Source organism: Kogia breviceps, chromosome 8 (genome assembly GCF_026419965.1).
Source record: "Kogia breviceps isolate mKogBre1 chromosome 8, mKogBre1 haplotype 1, whole genome shotgun sequence".
Taxonomy (NCBI): Eukaryota; Metazoa; Chordata; class Mammalia; order Artiodactyla; family Physeteridae; genus Kogia; species Kogia breviceps.
The window spans coordinates 19,779,273-19,801,600 of NC_081317.1; the positions used below are offsets into that span (position 1 = coordinate 19,779,273).

The 22,328-nt window shown below is 51.3% G+C and overlaps 1 protein-coding gene across 1 annotated transcript; it reads left to right on the top strand.

Moving 5' to 3' along the window:
- Nucleotides 1–6,196: 6,196 nt before the first annotated feature.
- AMBP (alpha-1-microglobulin/bikunin precursor) lies at nucleotides 6,197–20,291 on the top strand. Its single transcript, XM_059072378.2, has 10 exons — nucleotides 6,197–6,402; nucleotides 7,608–7,750; nucleotides 9,332–9,408; nucleotides 10,619–10,735; nucleotides 11,214–11,315; nucleotides 12,091–12,137; nucleotides 17,374–17,455; nucleotides 18,771–18,938; nucleotides 19,265–19,438; nucleotides 20,156–20,291. The coding sequence occupies exons 1-10, from the start codon at nucleotides 6,286–6,288 to the stop codon at nucleotides 20,185–20,187; spliced, it is 1,059 nt and encodes a 352-aa protein (XP_058928361.1). The 5' UTR covers nucleotides 6,197–6,285; the 3' UTR covers nucleotides 20,188–20,291.
- The last annotated feature ends 2,037 nt before the right edge of the window (nucleotides 20,292–22,328 follow it).

The following is a 22,328-nucleotide window of genomic DNA, read 5'->3' on the forward strand; positions in this document are numbered from 1 at the left end:
CCTTCCTGCAAGGTGCACTTTCTAATAGGGATTCTTCCAGGGAGACAGTGGCCATTCGGGACTGGGTCACCCAGTGGAAAATCCAGGGAAGCTGACTGGGAGAGATTCATTTGTCTTCATTGAAGAAAGGCCAGTGGGACCTTCCAAGGAGTCTGGCTTGCCTCGTGATTTCAGAAAAGAGCTGTTTTAGTCCCTCCAGGGATATTGGGTGATGTCAACCCAGTCAGCCAGGAGTCGGGCAGGCCTCCTGAGGTCTTGCTTTAATGCAGGGCAGATAAGACCAGTCTGCAAAGAGTAGGAAAACGCCTGTGTCCTCTTCCTGAATGCAGACAGGGCTTTGGAAGTTTATTCCTTTGGGAGCCCTTTCTTCTGGGGTACAAAGGGAACCGGGCTCTGGGCCACAAGCTCTGTTCCAGGGGCAGCTGCATCTCAAGAACACTCAGCTCCAAAGTGTCTCACTTTCTGGGCTGCTTCTGCAGGCTAAGCCACCTGCTTCCACAATCAGGAGTCTAAACTGACAACATCTAAGGGCACCCTCCACCCTGGGCTATCATTTATTATTTGCTGAGCTCTCTGCAAGCAGCAAGAACGTGACATGTTGCTCATCATTTAATTCTTCTACACCCCTATGAGCTCTTATTAACTCCATTTAACAAGGGAAGACTCAGGCTGAGAAAGTTGAAGTCAATTAAGGTCAAACAGGCAGGAAGGGGTCGCAGCCATGACCGGAACCCAGGACTGTCTGTGTGCAAAGTTTAGCTGCTCAACCATCACGCTGCTGGACGAAGCCTTGGGGGGTCCTCCCGGCCATGATACACAGACATTCAAAATCGGTGATGCAAGGCAACAGGCATCTTTGCCTTTTAAGTTGTGTCAGTGAGTATCCCGGTCACTCGTTCATTTGCTCATTCATTGATTGTGATTCAAGGATTTGGCCATGATGATTTCAATCTCTCAGTCTCCCTCAGCTGTCTTCTAGTTAGGTGGTCCTTTTGGGGGGTCTGACCTACATCTCCACTCACAGTTCTAAGTCAGTCAATTAGCATGTGGTTGTTGAGCACCTAAGTGCCCAGAACAGTGCTGGGAAGAAAAGAGGGTCAGGTCTTTTTTGTTTGTTTGTTTGTTTTTGAGGTACGTGGGCCTCTCACTGTTGTGGCCTCTCCCGTTGCGGAGCACAGGCTCCGGAAGCGCAGGCCCAGCGGCCACGGCTCACAGGCCCAGCCGCTCCGCGGCATGTGGGATCTTCCCAGACCGGGGCACGAACCCGTGTCCCCTGCATCGGCAGGCGGACTCTTCAACCACTGCGCCACCAGGGAAGCCCCAAGGGTCAGGTCTTACGGCAGAGCCAGAGCACGCTCTTGGCCAGGGAAGGGAGAACCAAGCTCACTCCTGCTGTGAGGGGTCCAGTGAAGGGAGACACCCAACCCCTCTGCTCCAGGTATCTGAAAGAACACAGCCAAGGGCCCACTGTTGATCAGGGGACAAGGGGCTGGGAGGCCAGCAGAGTGACCTGGGTGTCAGGGAGACAGATCTGGGTTTGGATCACTACTCACTGGCTGGGTGACCATTGACACTAGCTCACCCGATCTCTCAGCCTCAGTTTCCCTATCTGCAAAGTAGGGCTACCACTGTAGTAAAATGATTGAACCTTAACGGGAGGATTCAGTAAGCCATGCTTGTAGAGTGCTCAGCATGGGGCCTGACACACAGTACGAACTTAATCAAGTTCAGGTTATCGCCGCCCTTGCTGTCAATAGCAGCGACACCCAGTTCTGGTTCATCAAGAGGACTGAATTCACTGGGCAGCAAACTATTTCTCAAAGGGCCCCATCTAAGCATCCAGCTCTGGGGACAGGCAAGGCAGAAGCTGAGTGTTTTACACTCACCAGGGGGTTGTAAGCAGGCTTGGGGCAAGGAAGGCTGGGTTCCAGCCCTGGTTCTACTACTTCCGTGGGCCTTTGCTCTAGGCCTCTGCCTCCTGCCTGTACGGAGGAATGGGGACAAACCCCAGTGGTCTTTCTAGCACTTCTCTGCTGCCCTCTAGTGGCCACGGGATGCTCACACCTTCTTGCGTGTAATTTCTGCTGTGTATGGAGCCCTTACCTGGTGCCACGCGCTGTGCTAAGTGCCTGTGACGACATTGATTCCCTCCGGTGTGTACACTTTCACAAGTGTCCCTCCTCCGGTGCTTACTTCAGCCCTGCCACGTGAGTTATTTTACCTTCGTTTGGAGGCCCATATGAGGAGCATGTGGCCAGTGAGGGATAGGACTGCCCCACAATCACCCAGCAAGTCACGGGGACCGGAACTCAAGTCTCTGGGTGGCCTGGCTCTTTGGGACAGGGCTGGGGAGTGAGGAACACCCCTCCCCCATCACTGTCGTGGCGTCCTGGTTGCTGCCACCTCCAGCTTCCCCACGAAGGGTCGGGGCTGTGGCTCTGAGTCTGAGGGAACTGGGCAGGGTCGGGCACTGCGGCGAGGCCCGCAGCTGGATGCCTCCTCATGAGGAGGCGAGGTCTCCCTGCCACCCTTTTCCACCATGAGCAGAGGGAGGCCCCAACCTTGACCACATCCACCCCATGTCTTTGATGTCCCTGCTTGTCCAGTTGCTGGGTCCCAGTGTCCCGGCCCCTTCCTTCTTCCTGGCGAGCCTCCTAGAGAGTTGCTTTCCTGGGCTTCCCACTTGCAACTGCTTCCTCTGTCACCTCAGATGATTTTAAGATCTGCAAGCACTTCTGAAAACTCTCTAGGGCTCGCCACATACTCCAGATGACAAGCAAGCCCCTTGACCTGGCATCAGAGTCCTCCCTGCTGGACCTCAGCCACCTCCCCAGCCTGGCTCTCCCCACGTGCCTCTGTCTCCCAAGCTGCAGACCTATGGTTTTGCTTCTTGGCTTGTTTTTGCATTCCAGATACACTTCTTCTCTCCATCTTCCTCCTCTAAGCCTTCGCAGTTGCTGTTCCCTCTGTCTGGAACACCCTCTCCTCCTCCCACCGCACCCTCGCCCCACGCATGCACTTTTGTCTGGCTAATTTCTACTACTCAGGTCAAAGTCTCTCCCCTGGCCTCTGCTGCTTACCCCATCACTGCAGGGACCATCCTGTCTTATTACCTTCTTCTCACTCTCCTGCCCCCCATCCTGGGGGGGGGGGAGCACTGGGGAGTCTGTCATGCTTTCCGTCCTATCCCCAGCACCAAGCATGGAGTGCATGTTTGGTGAACGAATGAGTGGATGAATGAATAAACGACGGGGGAAAGCCTGGGCGCTGGAGTCGGGCCTATTTGGCCCCCAACTCGGCCCCAAGCTGGGTGACCTTGAACGAGTCCCATTCCTTCTCTGAGCCCCAGGGTGTTCATCTGAAACAGGCCTCTATTCCTTCCTGCATACCGGGCACCTCTGAGGCTCAGAGGCCTCTTGCACGGGCAGGACCTCGCCCTCCCCTTGAAGTGGTCCTGGGACCTGGCCAGTTCCAGTGGACACCTGGACCCCTGGGTCCCCTAGGAGGACAGGGGGCCCAGAGCCTCGATCCTTCCACCCCGATGGCCAGAATGGGAACAGGGGTCAGCACCCCAGATCACTGCCGGCCTTCCATCCTTGGGCCCGGGGTTAATTTTTAAAAAGCAGCTCAAAGTCCAGGTGGGCTTTGGCAGAGTTTGCTCTCTCTGTTTTGCTCTGGTTAATAATCTCAGGAGAGCAAACATCGCTGGAGGCAGGAGAAGAGATCAACATCCCGGGCCTCTTCCCACCCACCCCACCCCACTGCATCCCCCCGCCCCCAGGAGAGGCTGTATGGCTGGATCAGCAATCCTATCCAAGAGAGGCCCAGATTCTTCTACACCCCCGTGGGCCTCAGGCTTCCCCTGGGGCCAATGGGGTTGTCAACCCTAACAACGTAGACCCTCTATGAAGATCGGTTGAGCCATGATGGTGCACTGCAGGCAACCTTAGTAGGATGGCACCGTTCCTAGTCATGATTCATTGTCATTTTTTCATTCTTATATCAGGTCTGGTCTCTCCAAAGACAGACCTCCTGAGACCATCACACAGGTGAGGCAGTGGACTGTTTACAGAGCACTTTCACACACATTGCTCACTTGACCTCTTGGCAGACACGTCAGGGATTGTTTTCTTCCATTTATAGGTGAGGAAAGTGGGCTTCAGAGAGGGAAGGGCAACCCCAAAGTCATGCAGGGCAAGTCAGGGCTTCTGGCTGCCAGCTGTCTGTGCTCCTCTTAATTCAGACTGCCTTCTTACTACCACCACGAACCAAACCATAAAAGCCTGAGAACCTTTGGGAACAAGAGGGAAGATAAGTGTTTCAGAAACCTAAGCCAAGATGCTTGCTATGATTAAATTTGTCACATGACTTTGAGCTTCCTGGCAGCCAAGGTGAAAAGGGAATGTCATCAGTAGCCAAGCTGCCAGTGACAGAGCAGAGGAAGCACATTCACTTGTTATGACTAGAGACACACTTGTTCCTGATACTGGAAAGACAAATGTATTGACTACTCTTACACAGGGACATGACACACCAGTTGTTGGGGCCACTCTGTGGGGGAACTGCCGTATCCTCACATGAGCAGGGGTCTTCCTTGTGGAACTGCCTGTCTGAAGGGGTCATTCCCAGCTGTAGCAAGGAGGCTACTGTGTGCGTGGAATGTTCTGTGCCAAGGGCAGGGAGGAAATGAAGACAGACGTTCTGACCACTGGAGTAGGGCTCTTCTTAGAGAGGGCCTGCAGTATCACTGGCAAGAGTTTGATCTATGGAGACAAACAGACCTGGGTTTTTAAAAAAATTCCCATTTAAATATTTTAATGCAATGGATACTGTCTAGTTTCCTAAGGCTGCCATTAATAAAGCACCACAAACTGGGTGGTGTAAAACAACAGAAATGTATTTTCTCACAGTTCTGGAGGTTACAAGTCCAATACCAAGTTGTCAGGAAGGCCGCCTTCTTCCCGGAGGTTCTAGGGGGAAATCCTTCCTGGCTTCTGCCGGAAGCCCTTGGTATTCCTCGGCTTACTGCTGCCTCATTCCAATCTGCCTCTGCCTTCACGTGGCCGTCTTCCCTGTGTGTTGTGTGTGTCTCTGTATCAAAATCTCACCCCCCCTTTCTCTTATGAAGACATCAGTCCTTGGGGTTAGGTCCACCCTCCTCCAGTATGACCTCACCTGAACTAATTATGCAAATAAGGCCACAGTCTGAGGTCCCGGGTGCACATGAATTTGGGGGAGACCCTATCCAACCTGTTGCACACACATTCCTCTCTTACCATTGCCAGCTACCGTCCTAGTGCTTTACAAGCGTAACTCCATCAATCCTCGTGACAATGTTCTGAACCAGGAACTACTATTATCCCCATTTGCAGATGAGGGCACGGAGGCACTGAGAGGTAAAGTCACTCACCCAAGGCCACACAGCCAGTGAGTGGCATAGAAAGCGATCTGGCTCCTGAGTCCACGCCCTCAGCCACCACCAGAGGCTGCCTCTCCCAGCAATGCTGCTTCCCAGCCGGGAGACCCTAGGCGAGTCACTTTACCTCTTGGAGACTCAAACGCCCTGCCTATAAAGGGAAAAAATAGCACCTACTGGATGAGCTTGTTGTGGGGATGATCAATTCCACGGCCGGTGTAAAGTGCTGGTATACAGCTGGCGCATAGCAGGTGCTCAGTGAATGGAAGCTGTGAACATCATCACCATTTCTACTCTTATTTGCTAGGGTTGTGGGAAGCCACGAGTCAGAGAAGGAACTCTGGGGACAGGACACCTGAGCTCTCGTCTTGGCTCTGCCACAGACCTCCCTATGGTTTCTGCTAAGTCACTTCCTCTCCCCGGGCCCCAGTTTTCTCATGTGAGAAATGGGCCAGTCAGGCTTGTCCTCCTGGCTCCCGGGTGGAATGGCCCAGCGGGAAGGGCCAGGCGCTGCCCTTCTCTTCATCCCACCTGGGACAGGTGAGGAGTTTCTGGGGAAGCCTTTGTGGGGCCCGAACCTAGCTCCCGGCTGCACCAGGACCGGGTTGCATTTGGCCAGCAGCTCCTCTGAAGCAGCCACCCTGGCCCCTCGGGACCCTGACCCCGGCCTGGGCACTACAAGGGATCGATTGGCCCTGGCCCTGGGGCCCTGATTGGTCCCGGCTGAACAGAGCAAACAGCAAGGTCATCCATAGCCACAGGCCCGTTCCCCAGCCCCAGTCCATAGCTGCCCCGTGCAGGGAGGTGGTGGCTCTTCTGTCCCCAGACGGAGCCCGTGAGTGACATCGCAGGCAGAGGAGCCCGGAGCCATGTGGGGTCTTGGGGCCCTTTCTCTGCTGCTGACCGCCTGCCTGGCAGTGAGTGCCAGCCCTGTGATGACGTTGACTGATGACATCCAAGTGCAGGAGAACTTCGACCTGTCTAGGGTAAGGCTGGCCCCTCTGGCAGCGATGGCAGGGTGTCCGAGCGGCTGGGCCTTGCCGGGGGGGAGGGGCAAGTCCTAGGCCCCGGGGTCTCAGTCTCCCCATCTGGAGCCCCACGGGTGGGTCCCTCAGGGCCCTTCCTGCCGCTCAGACTCTCAGGGATTTGTCGAAGGTACAAGTCCGCATGGACCGTTCTGTGGGCCTCCAGGCTGACATTCGGAGTCAAAGGTCCTCACGTCTGAACCTGCCCTCTCGGGTTCCCAGGGGAACCCATGCTCTGATTAGAACCCACCCAGAGAAGGCTCAGTGCCGACTGCTGCCCTGCAGCCCCCAGCAGCACCGAGGTTTCTGTGACCCTCCGCCCCGCAGCCCTTCATCCTTCAGGTCCTCACCTCCCTCGTAGCAGCTCCGTTAGCCCGTCCTGGGTCCTTCGCCCTACGTGTGGGATTATGGGGAGAAGAGAAGCACGACGGAGGTCAGGCTGGTGGGATTAAGAGGCCCAGGCAGGGCGCTCTGTGTGGGGAGTCTGCCCTCCAGCCCCAGCTCTGCCCGAAGCGCCGAGTGACCTTGAACGTGGCCTGCCCCTCTACCGCCATCCTGGGTTCCGTCACACCGTTTTAGCCGCGCTGGCCTGAGGACTTTGATTATGTTCAGGGATGAGGTAGGGCTGTGGAGGAGAGCTGTGAGGAGACGGCCTCTGGTGGTCGGGGATGGCAAAGGGTCTGCGGGGACCTGAGGGCCCTTTCAGGAGAAAGAGGCGGCAGGCTTGCCCTGGGTCAGACGCAGCCTAGGGAAAGGAGATACCTTCCAACACGGAGGTACGGGCTGTGTTCAAGGTGGTGAGCACCCTTTGTCCCCGGAGGAGGAGAAGACGGGACTCCTGCTTTTGGGGAGCGGTAGTTGATGATGACCTTAGGGCTTGGAGATTTGGACCCCGTCCAGGTGAGCAGCCCAGATCCCACATCTCAGCAGAGTCAGGCCCTCTGCCAGCGAGGTGGGGGCCAGCTGCACATCTCCTTCCTAAGCTGGCCGCGATGCCTGGAGTTCCTCCGTGAGGGCTCCACCCTCCCTGGAAGCCTTGTAGCCTCCAATTACCCGAAAGACATGATCGCTTAGGAGGAGAGGTCACTGAGACGAGGGAGGGGGGACAGATGTCCTCCAAACCTTCCTCGAGGTCCAGATCCTCAGAGCTTGTGGCTGCCTCCTAGATCTACGGGAAATGGTTCCACGTGGCCGTGGGTTCCACCTGCCCGTGGCTGAAGAGGTTCAAGGACAAGATGACCATGAGCTCGATGGTGCTGGGAAAGGGAGCGACGGACAGGGAGATCAGTGTGACTAATACTCACTGGCGGTGAGTGGGGACCCACCTCCACGCCACCCCCTGCCCTGGCTTCAGTCACCACCCCATCCTAGAAAGTGACAGGTCTCCACTTCCAGCCAGGACTCGGCCCTGAGCTCCGGACCTCTCTGCTGCCCTCCACCAGGGCATCCCTTTCTAGTTGTCCCACCTACCCCTCAAGGGCAAAGCCCCCAACACTGTGCCTGCTTTCCAACATGTTCCTGCTCCTTGGGGGTCCCTTAGCTCAGTAAGGGCACTTCTCCCCCGCCCCCATCTTGGAAAGGTGGGTGGGAGGCGGCTGTCCTAGACTCCTCTTTCCACTGCCACGGCCATTCGATCCATCATCAAGCCCTGTCCCTGCTCTTCCTAAATCCCTCCAGTCTGTTCACTTGTCTCCTCTTCACCACCACCACCCTGGACCAAGCCACATCCCTTTCTTTCCTGGTTGTCTACAGTAGCCTCTCTACACTTCTCCCCACCTCTAATCGCCAACTTTCCATCCAATCCTTTCGTCACCCAGCAACCAGAAAGACCTTTCAAAAACTCAAATCTACTTAAACCTTTCCAGAGCTCCCTATTGCCCTTGGGAATAAAATTCAACTTCAACGTGGCCTTCCAGCCCCCCCTGCCCTCGATCCCCAAGCACTCACTGTTCCCTGCCCCACTCTCTGCTATGTACTCTGTGACCCACCCAAGTGGACCTTCTTTCAGTCCCTGGAACCCTCCATCCTCTGGACCTTTGCATTGGATGTTTCTTCTATCCGGAAAACCTCTCCCCACCTCCCTGCGCTAATTCCTATGGATCCTTCAGGACTCAGGTTCTTTGTCACTTCCTCCAGGAAGTCCTCCCTGACTCCCCCCAACCCAGGTTCAGGTTACATGGCTTCTTCTGTGTTCTCGGAGCACCTCAGGCTCCACCCCGCCCCTTGTGGCAATTCTCACACTGACTGCATCTGCCCCTGGCCTGCCCACCCACCCCACTCAATTATAAGCTCCATGAGGGGACAGGGTCTGTCCTGCCCTCCTCTGTATCCCCAGCATGTAGCACAGTGCCTGGCACATAGATGCTGCTCATTAAATATTAATAAGATAAATAATAATCATAGTAACAATAACACCTAATAAGTGCATAGTGTTTACTCTAAGCTTTTTGCATATAATATCTCATTTGATCCTCACAACCACCATGTGAGGTAGAAGCTATCATTATCCCCATTTCTCAGATGAGGAAAATGAGAGAGAGACAAGAGAGACACAAAGTAATACATGAATTACTGTGTTAATTCAGCATTCTGACTTCACGGTGCCTAAGTATGATGTGAGGATTTGCTTAAGGAAGCTGATTTTTAGTGCTGGGTTTACCAAGAGGTTAGCATGGATTAGTTCCTTTTTTTCTCTGTCCCTCTGTTCCGTCATGTGAAATTTGTGTCTCCCAGAGCTGGTGTGAGAGTTAAACCAGATATTTGGAAACGTTACTTTCCAATTTTTTTTTTTTTAAAAAAAAGGCATTTAGAAGGACCCTGCAGGAGAGTGAGGTGTCAGGACCATGGTCTCTGCCAGAAGTTACCTTCCTTTTGGTTTGTTCTTTTCCAGGAAAGGTGTCTGTGAGGCGATCTCTGGGACTTATGAGAAAACAGGCACTGATGGAAAGTTCCTCTATCACAAACCCAGTAAGTTGAGTCAAAGGAGACATCTCCAGTTCCTCCTTTGCTAAAAGATACCTGATGTCTTAAGCTCTCTTTCCTTCTGCCTCAGCCCTCTCTGCCCCTACAACTTTTCCTCCCATTTTTCTGCAGTCATCTAGCCTCCCTCCAAATTTCCCCCTCCTTCTCCTTCTCTCTCTCCTTCTTTCTTTTTCTCTCTCTATCCCTCCCCCCGCCCCTGCCCTGCCATGCACGTGCTCATCCAGAATTTGAGTGATGGTGCTGAATGCTGAGGATAACATCAAGATTTCATCAGTCCTCGTGTTAGGCATCTGCAGTCAGCTGATAAAAATTTGCTAAGCATCTACCATATACAGTGTGTACGGTGCCAAGTGATAGAGGGACTTGGACATGAATTTAATCATTAATCCAGCAGATGTTTACTGAATTTGCTCTATGCATCAAATATTCGTGTCAGGGGTTGAATGTTTGGGTAGATGAATGGTTGGATAAATAAATGAGTGAGAGAATTAAAAAATGGTAAGTGAGGGCTTCCCTGGTGGCGCAGTGGTTGAGAATCCGCCTGCGGATGCAGGAGACACGGGTTCGTGCCCCGGTCCGGGAAGATCCCACATGCCGCGGAGCGGCTAATCCCGTGAGCCATGGCCGCGGAGCCTGTGCGTCCGGAGTCTGTGCTCCGCAACGGGAGAGGCCACAACAGTGAGAGACCCGCGTATCACAAAAAAAAAAAAAAAAAAAAAAAAATGGTAAGTGAATATAATAAGTATGATGGTAGATTAGTGGGGTAGTCAATCAATCATTTAATAGATAAATTGATGGATTAATGGATGGAGGAAAGAAGGAAGGAAAGAGGGAGGGAAGGGAGGAAGGAAAGAAGAAAGAAAGAAAGAAACAAACAAACAAAGAAACAAAGAAAGAAACAAAGAAAGAAACAAAGAAAGAAAGAGAAGGAAAAAGAAAATGGATGAATTTATGGATTGATATATGATGAGGATGGATGGATGGAATGATGGTGGTTGAATTAATGACGAATATATGGAGGAGATGGATGGATGGATGTAGAGAGAGAGAGAGTGAAGATGGATAATAAATATATGAAGGGATGGGTGAACAGAAGGATGGATGAATAGATGATGTGTGGGTGAATAGGTGAAGGATCTCAGGCTAGAAGCCTTCTGACCACTGATCTTTTTGTCTCCCTGCATCTTCCATGCAGAATGGAACATCACCATGGAGTCCTACGTGGTCCACACCAACTATGATGAGTATGCCATTTTTCTGACCAAGAAATTCAGCCGCCGCCATGGACCCACCATTACTGTCAAGCTCTATGGTAAAGGCCTGGAACATGATACACTCCTTGGAGCTGGGGGTGGGAGGAGACCCAGGATTTAGGGAAATGGAGTGGGGAAGAGAAGGGAGTTTTGCTTTTTCCTTCTGACAAAACTCCAGTTAAGGGAAAGATGAAAACATTTACTGTCCCTAGAGGAGGTAGAGCTCAGTCTCCCATTTGAGGTAGAATCCTCTTCTTTTGATCTTGAAAATTCCAGAGAATTCCAGGGCCTTCGGGTCCTTAAAAGAACCAGTGGAAAGAGAGCTGTGTGGGGAGTTGGGAGACCCAGATGGGGAGCCTGGGAGGGACACCTCCTCCTCTTCTGGAGCTGAGGTTTCCATAAGGGTATCGAAGACATGGAATTGGGCCAACAGTTTGCAAACTTCCCCCAAATGAAACTCCCTGGGCAAAATAACCTCAGGCCCTGACGGCCCAGGTACCTGTGGTTCTAGGAGTCTCCCCTGCCTCCTACTTGCAGGACGGGAGCCACAGCTTCGGGAAACCCTGCTGGAGCAGTTCAGGGAAGTTGCCCTGGGTGTGGGCATCCCTGAGGACGCCATCCTCACGATGCCCGACAGAGGCAAGTGACACCTCCACCCCACCTCCCATTTCTGTCCCCGTCTTATCCTTCACGACCCCCAGAGCACATCTTCGCAGTCCCTGGGTCTTTCCCATAACCCTCTGAGATAAGCTGGGCTACGATCCTCCTCCCCTTTTTATAGAACAGGCAGCTCGGGCCTCTGGATTTGCTCCAAGTCACACAGAGTGTGCCTGGCGAAGCTGAGGGTGGACCCAATTCCGCATTCTCTCTGCTGCCACCTGTCTAAGTTTGGTTATAGCCAGAATCCATGGCTACCTCTTGGGAGGCAATAGAGTGTTGGGGTTAGGAGCCTGGGCTCCGGAGTTACAGCACCAAGGCTCAGATTGAGCTGGGTGGCTTCTGGCTGGTCACCCTTCCAGAGCCTCATTTCCTCATCTGTAAAATGGGGATAATAATGCCTCCTTTAGAAGTTGCTGTGAGGAGTCAATGAAATAAAGCCATTAAATAAAATACAATAGCGCCGCGCGTGGTGTCTAGTAAGTGCTCAATAGATACCAGCCGTGAAATGCTGGTTGGGGGTGGAGACGATGCAGGTTGTGACGGTGGTGCAGCCACCAGTCTATCACTTTTCCAACAAATGACCTGCAGCAAGCCATGGGGGTGGAGCCATCCATGAAGTGGGCTAATGCATGAGACACGTCCCAGCGCACGTCCCCCCCCGACACGTAGTCATTAGCTCTATGGAAGAAACAAAGCCTGTCTGGGTCTGGGATGTCTGGGTCTCATTCCCTCTCTCTCCTGTCCTCTGCCCTAGGTGAGTGTGTGCCTGGGGCACAGGAGCCAGCACCCACTCCACTCTCGGTGAGTATCTCTGCCCCCCCCATGCCCACCCTGCCCACTTAGGCCCTGCTGTGCTGGTAGGTGGGGTCATTGAGAGAAGCCAGAGATGGGCATGTTCTGCCATTGGGCTAACTGCTGCCCCACCTGGATGTCACTTTCCTCATCTGTGAAATGGGGTAATTACCTTTACCTTCCAGGTGCTAGAGTCCAGTGACATGTTAGAAAAGGTCTTAGCATAGTGCCTAAAAGCAGTGACATACTCAATAATGAGATAATGATACTCGATACGCAATAAATGAAAATAAAGTCAATTGATCCCTAAAAAACGCACATCCGAGAGCAAGCAGCTTCTCAAACCAATGACTCTACTGTGCTGCCTTTTGATTTGCGGGGCTTCCTTCTTCTGTCTTATTTTCCTGCCTTTTGCCATATTAAGTCTTGATCCTTTCTTTCTCTGATTATTTGGAAATTATATATCCTAATTTAGTCTACTGCTGTGTGTGTATATATCTATATATGTGTATGTAAGTACAGATACACATGTAATATTTATTTTAGAAACATATTCTTGAAAATTTGAAAAAATACAAGAAAGCAGAAAAAGACAATAATGTCCTTATTCCTACATAGAATTAACACTGTTAACATATTATTTGTTTGCTTACATATTTTTTAGAAAAAAATTACCATTGTTATTATAAAACTAACCTACGATCGATATAAAGAATCAAAACAGTGCAGTATAAAGGTATAAAAAATAAGTTTAAAAAAATTCCACCACCCAACACCTACCAGCAGTCACATTACTCCGATAATATTGACCTGCATACACCTGGAGAGGGGCAGATAGAAGGAAGGTTGGCTAGATAGAGGAACAGATTTAAATATGTTATTATTAAATGGAATTATATTACAGATGCTATTTCTAATTTTTAAAAGGCATTCCTTGTAGTTTTACTCGAATCTAAAAAGGCCCTGGGGAATTCCCTGGTGGTCTAGTGGTTAGGACTCCACACTTCCACTGCAGGGGACCCGGGTTCGATCCCTGGTCAGGGAACTAAGATCCCGCAAGCCGTGTGGAATGACAGGGGAAAAAAAGCCCTGAAGTTTGAAGGTTTTAAAAAAAAATTCAAATAAATATTTATTATCCACAAGAGATTTACTTCTTAAAGAATGCTCTAAATAAAGTCAAGGTTATGAACTAATATTTAAGAGGCTGGCATCGCTATGTATACTTTTAGAGAATATCTGTTGTCTGCAAGATTTGGAAGACAGACATCCTCACTCCCAAACTGGGTTCCATCTTCTCTTCCCTTTTGATTTTACGGTGTCCAGACTGATACCATCCCCATTCAGCTCTGTCACCACGATTCCCAGACATCTAGTAATAGTTCTATATTTCAATGGAGTCTACATTTACCCTTAGTGAATATAACACAGCTTCTCCATTCCTGAGTTATTACTTCTATTAGTCTCTTAGTGCCATTTTTTTACCAAGTGCTGTTTTCAAGGAAGGTTCATGGGTGTTTTAATCCCAGAATTCTTCCCTGTTTGAGAATGTCTGCCCATTTCCTTCATCCTTGAAGGATATTTCGCTTGAGTGTCAAATTCTTAGGTCATGTTTTCTTTCCCTCAGAAGAAGCTTTGTGTGCATTGCTCCACTGTTCTTCCACACTGGTGATCGCGGCACGGAAGCCTGAGGCCAGCCTGATATCTTCTCCTTGGAAGCAATTTGTTTCTTCTGCCCAGATGCCTGGACAGACTTTCTCCTTGATAAGAAGTCAGCATATTAACAAGGCCATGTCTTGGGGTTGAGAGTCTATATCAAAACTTCCTGGAATACACCGTGCTCTTTCCATCCACGGATGACATTTCTACTGTATTTCAGGAAACTCTCTTTCATGATATGGAATTCATCTTCTGTTCGCTTTGTTGAGTTTTGCCATCTGGCGAACACTCGTTCTCTCATCCTGGAGCATCTTTATCCTCCATCATGTATTAGCTTTTCTCAAGTTGCTTTTATTTGCATCCACTGGGATTGTCTCTTCTATGACAACCCTATTTAGCAGCATCTATTCTTTCTGCTCCTCACTATTCCTAATTTATTCACGAGCTCTGAACTGACGTTGTTTTGCTTCTCAGTTTGTTTATTTAGGCCCGGGTTCTCTCTTTGTCTTATTCTGTCAGCGTTTACCATTTCATCTTTGAATCTTGTCTGAATACGTGCATGTTCTTATTATGTAATTCCATAACTTGAGGCCAAAGAGGGATTTCCTTCTGCTTCTTGAGTTATGTCTTCTTCTAGGTTGGGTTCCCTACATCAACATACACGGAAGGAAGAGACAAAGGAAAGATTGAGCAGAGGGAGAAGGAGAGCTGCAGGGCAGTCACAACAATGCCTCAACCAACCCTCTGGAACCAGGACAACCCTTGGGAGTTGTCCCATGATGGGGCCAAGGGACGGAGCCTTAATACCCTACGTTGATCAGTCTGGGAAGGGAGCATGATCTTGAGTGAGAGGGCTCCCTTAGCTGAGGTAGTCTCCAACAGGGGCTGACAGTGGGTAGCTGGGAATATAAATCCATTGCTGATGGGGGGACTTGGCAGTTCATGACCATGTCCACCACTGGACTCTTGGGCTCTTTCTCTAGTTCGGGCTACTTATTCATTCGTTTCTGAAGTGGGTCTGGATAGTTTCTCTGTATCACTTCTTTTTATCTGACTCCTGCTTAGTCCGTTTTAGCTAGACTTTCTGTTTATTCTGATACGGTGGCGTGGAGGTTTCATTTATTCCTTGGCTCTCCTCCTGCAAATATGAGCTTAGTCCCCTCCCACCCGAATTCAGAGTAAGGTCTGGGTATTTTGTGTTCCATCCACTTTTCTGAAGTCCAGAGTTGGTTGGCATACAGTCGTTTTGCATTCTCTTTGGAAGGACTGATAAATATCCTATGGGGGTTCATTCCACCTAGTCGGGGCTGGCAGCAAGGTACGTCTGCCCCCCAGTGACACCCCCTGGAGCATTAGATTGTGTAGCCCCAGAACCTTCACTTAGAAGGAGTCAGCCCCTAGTCTATTTTCCTCTTTTTTCCCCCAGAAGTCATTTTTACTACTCCTCTATCAGAAGGGGAAAAAGATAGGGTTCCCCTCAATTTTCTTCTCTCAGGACTTGGGAGAGTCATCAGAAATTGGATGACTTGCCAGGACTGGGAGTTGGAAGGCAGGTCAGGAGCTGAACCTTGCTGACCTTCCTGTTCAGCTCCAGAGTATTGGATCGAGAGCTTTAGTTTTTCCTTTAAATTGTGCCCCTTTCCTCATTTCAGTGGTGTTGATCAATACTTGGGGGCTGGGATTTCTGAATTCATTTTTTGCGTACGCGGGCCTCTCACTGTTGTGGCGTCTCCCGTTGCGGAACACAGGCTCCAGACGCGCAGGCTCAGAGGCCATGGCTCATGGCGGGCCCAGCCGTTCCGCGGCGTGTGGGATCTTCCCGGACCGGGGCACGAATCCGTGTCCCCTGCAGCGGCAGGCGGACTCTCAACCACTGCGCCACCAGGGAAGCCCGTGCAGCTTACTTTTTATTTCTTCCTTCCAGGCTTTCCACATCCTCATTTTTGTGGATATAATCTGAGATTGATGTTTATATTTTCCACCTTTTCTTTGGAGAATTACTTTTAACATTTACATTAAGTTGAATGACCATTTTAACAACAATTTAACCTCAACTCTCTATTTTACTGGCTTTCTAGTTTACCATCATTTCTTTTCTACCACATCATCCATTTTCTTGTATTTAGATTCCCTTCACAAGTGGTGGAAATATTTCTGTGAGTAATTTTTTTCTGGAAAGGTACATGGTGGAAAACTACAGGATCTTTGCATGTCTGAGAATATCTTTCTGTGTTTATATCACATGATCAACAGCCTGGTTGAGTGGAGAATCCCTGGGTTACAACCTTTACCTTCTTACAACCTTTAGATATTGCTCTGTCATTAAATGCTCTCGTTTACTCTGAGGGCCACTACTAGGCTCTTTGTCCTCTGTCTCTAGGAAATGTGGAGATAGGACTCTTCATTAACTTTCTCTCATTCCCTCTGAGCCCTTATAATTGAACAACTCAAGTCTCTCTTCAACTTGGAAAACTTTTCTTCTATTGTTTCTATATTGTTTGCTTCTCCTTCTAGAATTCTTATTCTGTGAGTTTATCTCTCATAATCTTTAAACTGCAGTTTATTATCCCTACTGTGTGGTTAAATTCAACAAAATCCTTTTCATCTCCAGTAACTTTCTACTTCTCCCATATTAATCATCTACATAACTGTGGGCTCCTGTTAATGTTGATGCAATGCCATCTTGAATTTCACTGATGGTTGAAGTTTTCTTCTGTTTCTTACCTACACCCTGTGTTTAGTGGAGATATTTCTCCAGCTCAGTGTGATTCTTCTGAGCAGTTGCATTATTTAATTCGTTCCATGATTTTTCTCTTTTCCTTCATCCTCACCAAGACCTATGTGCAACCAGCTTGAGATGGGTTCTGGTAGACAGTGGGAGTCCCTGATCACAGCTTCAGTTGCACCTTAAAAGGATAAGGGAAAAGTTGACGGTTACTACAGTTTTACCTTTGCAGATTCCAGGTCTCACCTGTGGGCAGAAGACTGCCTGATGGCCGGCAGTGTCCCTGCTCATCCTTCTGTAATTGTCCCGGGACTGTGCCTCGGTGGACTCTACTCCCGGAGATCCTTTTGACAGCTTTGACAGCCTGCCCTGCTCTGCAGTCCCCACCCCCAACCCCATATCTAGGAGTATTAGGGTCAATCTCGGGGTCCCTTCTTATTCTCCACATGACTTTTCTGCTGTAAGCAGTTAACGATGGTCTGGTCAGCCCTTCCTGCAAATCACACTCACACTCCCTTGTGTAGAAATGCCTTTTAGTTTCTACTATAGGAATGCTGCTCTTCCCTGGTTCCCAACTCTGGGTTAGGTTTCTTTTCCATTATTATATTCCTCCGGGCATTTCAGCTGGAAGCTGGATATGTAGGTATTGTTCTGATTTGTCATTTCAGACCAGAAATCTATCTTGTGATGCCTATTCTGGAATTCAGGTTGAAGCTTTTGGGAAAACAGGCCATTAACCAATCTAGTAGTGTTTCTGTCTACACCCTGATCCCCAAAGCAAATGGTTTGTTTATATATTCCAGGGGTATAGGGGAGCAGCAGTGGCTAGGTCCCTGCAACACCTTCTTCTCTTTCTTCCCCCAGAGAGCCCGGCGGGCTGTTCTGCCCCAGGAAGAGGAAGGATCAGGGGCTGGACAACTAGTAACTGCTTTCGGCAAGAAAGAAGGTAATGATCACACCCTTTTTTTTGCGTTACACGGGCCTCTCACTGTTGTGGCCTCTCCTGTTGCAGAGCACAGGCTCTGGACGCACAGGCTCGGCGGCCATGGCTCACGGGCCCAGCCGCTTCACGGCATGTAGGATCTTCCCAGACCGGGGCACGAACCCGCGTCCCCTGCGTCGGCAGGCGGACTCTCAACCACTGAGCCACCAGGGAAGCCCCCACACCCTTTTTTTAATCCCCTTCTGCCACACTCCAGAGAGGAAGCGTCCACAGTTGGCTCACGCCAGCTGCCCTCATCACCGTGAAGTCTTTCTTATTTTTCTGCTAGAATCAAGGACTGAGCCTAGAAAGGGCAAATCCAGTACTCTGCCCCGTGCCAGGGGTTATGGGGGGAGAGAGAGGAGTGTAAGGCATGGTCCCTGAGCTTAGGGAGTCTCAGCTCCACGATGAGAAGCGAGTTCTTGGCCTGTCTGTATCACTATGTGGCCTCCTAGCCTTGGCTTTCTCATCTGTACAATGGGATAACAGTCTGCTGAGCTGACCTTAAGGGCTCTTGTGGGAGCACATGGGCAAGAACGTGAGAATGCTTTTTGTGATTGATGAAATGATCACTCTCCAAATCTCTCAGCAAACACTGAACCCTGACCTTGCTCCACCCCAGACTCTGTGCTGGGCATTGGGGTCATGGAGACAAACCACCCACATCTTTTTGGACCTTCTGGTCTACTAGAGGAGGCAGTCAAGGAAGAAAGTGAGGGACCCAAAAGGGAGGGTCCGCTAAAAGGCTGGGGGAGCTCAGAAAATGGAGGACGAGGTGATCAAGGAGGACTTCCTGGATGAAGGGGAATTCATGCTGTGTCCAGATATGGTTTTAGGAAGGAAGGCATTCTAGCATTCTAGGGGCAGGAATGACGAGAGCAAAGGCATGGGGATGGGACATAAGGCAGAGGTCAGGCTGGCTGGCATGGGTGCTGGTGAATGTATCATCAGCTACTATCCTTACAGAGTCTTTGGGCCGACAAGACCAACACATGGGGATGTTGGGTCTCTGGGTCGCTGGTAACTCATGTCATGGAATGGAATGAGCATGGGTTTCTGGAGTCCAACAAATATGGCTTTGAATTTCAGCTCTATATAACTCTGGGCAAGTCACTTTACCTCTCAGGGAGTCAATTTCCTTACCTTTCAAATGCATTGAGAATTGTTCCTCTTAATGCAGAGATGAAAACTAAATGAGATGATACCTGTTAAAGTATCCAGCCCGGTGACAGGTACACAGTCAGCATGCAGTAAGCACTGCTGTTCCGCCCCTCCCCAGATTCCTGCCAGCTGGGCTACTCACAAGGTCCTTGCCTGGGGATGATTAAGAGGTATTTCTATAACGGCTCATCCATGGCCTGCGAGACCTTCCACTATGGTGGCTGCATGGGCAACGGCAACAACTTTGTCTCGGAGAAGGAGTGTCTGCAGACCTGCCGGACTGTGGGTGAGTGTGGCCCCACCTCTCCACCTCCCCCTGCGCCCTCCAACCCTGTCCTCCAGACAGACCAGCTGCCCATGGAACAGGTAGCTAAGAGAGGATGCTCCGGTGGTGGAATTCCAGGGCAAGTTTCCTGAAGTCATAGGAACTGCACACTTGGGTATGGGCGGCCCTCGGCACGTATGTCTTCTTGTGGTCCCATTTCTCAGTCTATAAAAAGGGGTCTAGGTGTTGGGGATGAGCAAAGTCCCCGGCTCAGGCCCTTTGCTGGGTGTCTCAGGTCAGTGGTCGTAAGGATTTCCAATGCTCTACACCTCCCTCCCACTCCACAGAGGCCTGCAATCTCCCCACGGTCCCTGGCCCCTGCCGAGACTCCACCCAGCTCTGGGCATACGATGCTGCCAAGGGGAAGTGCGTCCGCTTCATCTACGGGGGCTGCAAGGGCAACAGCAACCAGTTCTACTCAGAGAAGGAGTGCAAGGAGTACTGTGGCATCCCTGGTGAAGGTAGGAGGCCCGACAATGCCAGGCTGGGCCTGGGGGATCCTGGGGTCCAGGTGGGGGAGCCCTGGTAGGAGGTGAGGGTCTGGAAAGCTGAGTTCTGGACTCTGTACCAGGTGACCAGCCCATCCACTCTCTGGGCCTCTGTTTCCCACCTGTGAAATGGGGCCAAGGCCCGAGGCCTTACCCCAGCCGGGGATGGGGCACCTGGGCCCAGGCAGAGGGAAGGCAGGACAGGCTGAGTGGGACAGAACTGGGCTCCAATCCCGGCATTGCCACATTTGGGCCGGCCACACTGAGAGTCAATTTGAGCCTCAGTTTTCTCTTTTGTAAAATGGGACAAAGTACCTACTTCACAGAGCCTGGCACAGTCCATATCCATCTAGCGGCAGCCGTTACTAATAATGGTGGTGATGCTATAATGATAACAGGAATAGCATTCCAGGGAACAGCAGCCATTAAAGATTTCTGTGCCTTATCTCCCCACTGGGAAAATGGTACCTAAAGTAAATCAGGAGCCAAAAAATCAGATCATTCTGTGGAACGCACTCTGGAGATAATCTAGTCATTCTGCAAGCAGAAGTTTCTGGCCTCAGGTTCAGGCTTAAGTTCAGCCCAAGCTGCCGTCCCTCCTCTATGAGGCATCCCCATCCCCTGACCGTCCCCACCCACAGACCCTTGGACGACCCCACACCTACTCCCCGAGCCTCTCTGTGTCCGCAGGGGATGAGGAGTTGCTGCGCTTCTCCAACTGACCGGCCCACAGGCCAGAGGTCCACAGGCCACAGGGAGCGCGAGGGCCAGTGTCTGCCCCAGGGTCCCACGGCAGGTTCCAATAAAAACCAAATTGTAGACTCCTGAAATTCCATGTCCTGACGATTCATCATGAAGTATAATGAGATGGGGGGAGGGGACGGGGGAGACAAGCTGGGGGAGCGGGCATGAGTAACCCCAGCTTTCCCCACGTGTGAAAAATGTGTGTGTTGGAAATGTAATAGAGCCATCTTCAGGACATGAAATTGGCTATGCAAATTATGAAACATAAATCACAGTTCTGTATAAAATGGGATTGTTTTGTCTTAATAAAGCTAGAAGAGAAAAGAGGGAAGAACTCTGGGTACTTGTTTCTGGGAGAGGTTTGACAGGGCTCATCAGAGACCCAGGGTCAGAAGAAATCACCGTGCCCTAGCGTGTGCCCAACTGGCTCTGGGTGAATGCCCCACAAGCGCCCGAAAGAACTCCCCTGTCCTTGGCTGCACAGAACCGCCCCCCCAGCGTTTACTTTGCTCACAGCTGCATCCACAGCAGTAGCTGCCAGGGGCTGGAAGGCCTCGGGCTGTTTCTCCACAAGGGTCCTGGAGATCCCATCTCCTGGGATCCGCGCTCTGGCCCTTTGCCCCCGGAAGGAGAATGGTCACTGCCCTTTGCGCTGTGCCCAGAACAACCAGCTGGCCCTGGACCGGAGCTGGAAGCCCTGGGTCTGGCCCGGCTTCTGCTCCCTGGAGGAAGAGAGCAGGTAGGCTGTCCAGGGTGGCTCAGGCACCGACTTGGCCCAAGCGCACAACTCCAGGAGCCTCCAGCTCACACACACCAGATTTACAAACATCGGACTTATAAACACCTCTTTCGGGCTCCATCCACCCAGAGCCCTGACAGCTGCCGCTGCAAGAGCCAAAATCCCAGCTTTCTGGGTTCTGAGGTGGAATGCTGTGTTGAGGGGACGAACCCAGAGGCAAGGATTTGGGTAGAGAGAGCTTTGCAGGCCCCGTGGTCAGACCACATAGAGACTCCCCGCCTTATGCACCCCGGAAGTCCCAACCTTGGGGCTTCCAGGTTTCAATAGAGAGGACAGTCCTGAGGGACAGCGTTTGTGGGCCTGGCTGTGAGTCACTGGGCAGAAGTGGGCGGGGTCAGGGGCGGGGCCACAGGGAGAACTGACAGGTTCTCCAGCCTGGAACTAACAAATTTCATCACGTCCTGCGTCCATACCTTGCCCCCTCCATGCATGATTCACACACTGGGGCTGCCACCTATGGCAGTTGGAAAGTGCCACTCTGAAGAAAGATATTTTGAAGTGACCTGAAGGACAAATGCCTAAACCGGACAGTGCAAGCCACAGGTGGGCTGGCCAGCCTCAGCTCAGCTGCTGGATGGGAGTTCGGCTCCTAAGGTCTTTTACAGTTCTGAGTTCACCATTAAAAAATGGACCTCCCGGATTTCCCTGCTGGTTCAGTGGTCGAGAATCCGCCTGCCAATGCAGGGGACACGGGTTTGATCCCTGGTCCAGGAAGATCCCACATGCCGTGGAGCAACTAAGCCCATGCGCCACAACTACTAAAGCCTGCGCGCCCTAGGGCCCAAGTGCTGCGACTACTGAAGCCCGGGTGCCTAGAGCCCGTGCTCTGCAACAAGAGAAGCCACTGCAATGAGAAGCCCGTGCACCACAACAAAGAGCAGCCTCTGCTCGCCGCAACTAGAGAAAGCCTGGGCACAGCAACAGACCCAAGGCAACCGGGGAAAAAAAAAAAAAAAAAAAAAAAAGGACCTCCCATATAAAACTCTAGGTTTCTCTTTTTTTTTTTTTTTTTTTTTTTTTGCGGTACGGGGGCCTCTCACTGTTGTGGCCTCTCCCGTTGCGGAGCACAGGCTCCGGACGCGCAGGCGCAGCAGCCACGGCTCACGGGCCCAGCCGCTCCGCGGCACGTGGGATCCTCCCGAACCGGGGCACGAACCCGTGTCCCCTGCATCGGCAGGCGGACTCTCAACCACTGCGCCACCAGGGAAGCCCTAGGTTTCTCAATTCTCTTGAAAAATAAGTTCTGACAGCCTTGGGCCTGCATCCTGCACCTGAGACACCCCTCTCGATGGGGCCTCCCCTGTAGGTCACCAGCCCTGC

What these genes read in the sequence shown, in the direction of transcription:
- AMBP (XM_059072378.2), top strand. Translation starts at nt 6,286, where the DNA reads ATGTGGGGTCTTGGGGCCCTTTCTCTGCTGCTGACCGCCTGCCTGGCA. An exon ending in AGAACTTCGACCTGTCTAGG is followed by an intron (nt 6,403 to 7,607) that starts GTAAGGCTGGCC and finishes GCTGCCTCCTAG; the next exon opens with ATCTACGGGAAATGGTTCCA. An exon ending in GCAGACCTGCCGGACTGTGG is followed by an intron (nt 18,939 to 19,264) that starts GTGAGTGTGGCC and finishes CCCACTCCACAG; the next exon opens with AGGCCTGCAATCTCCCCACG.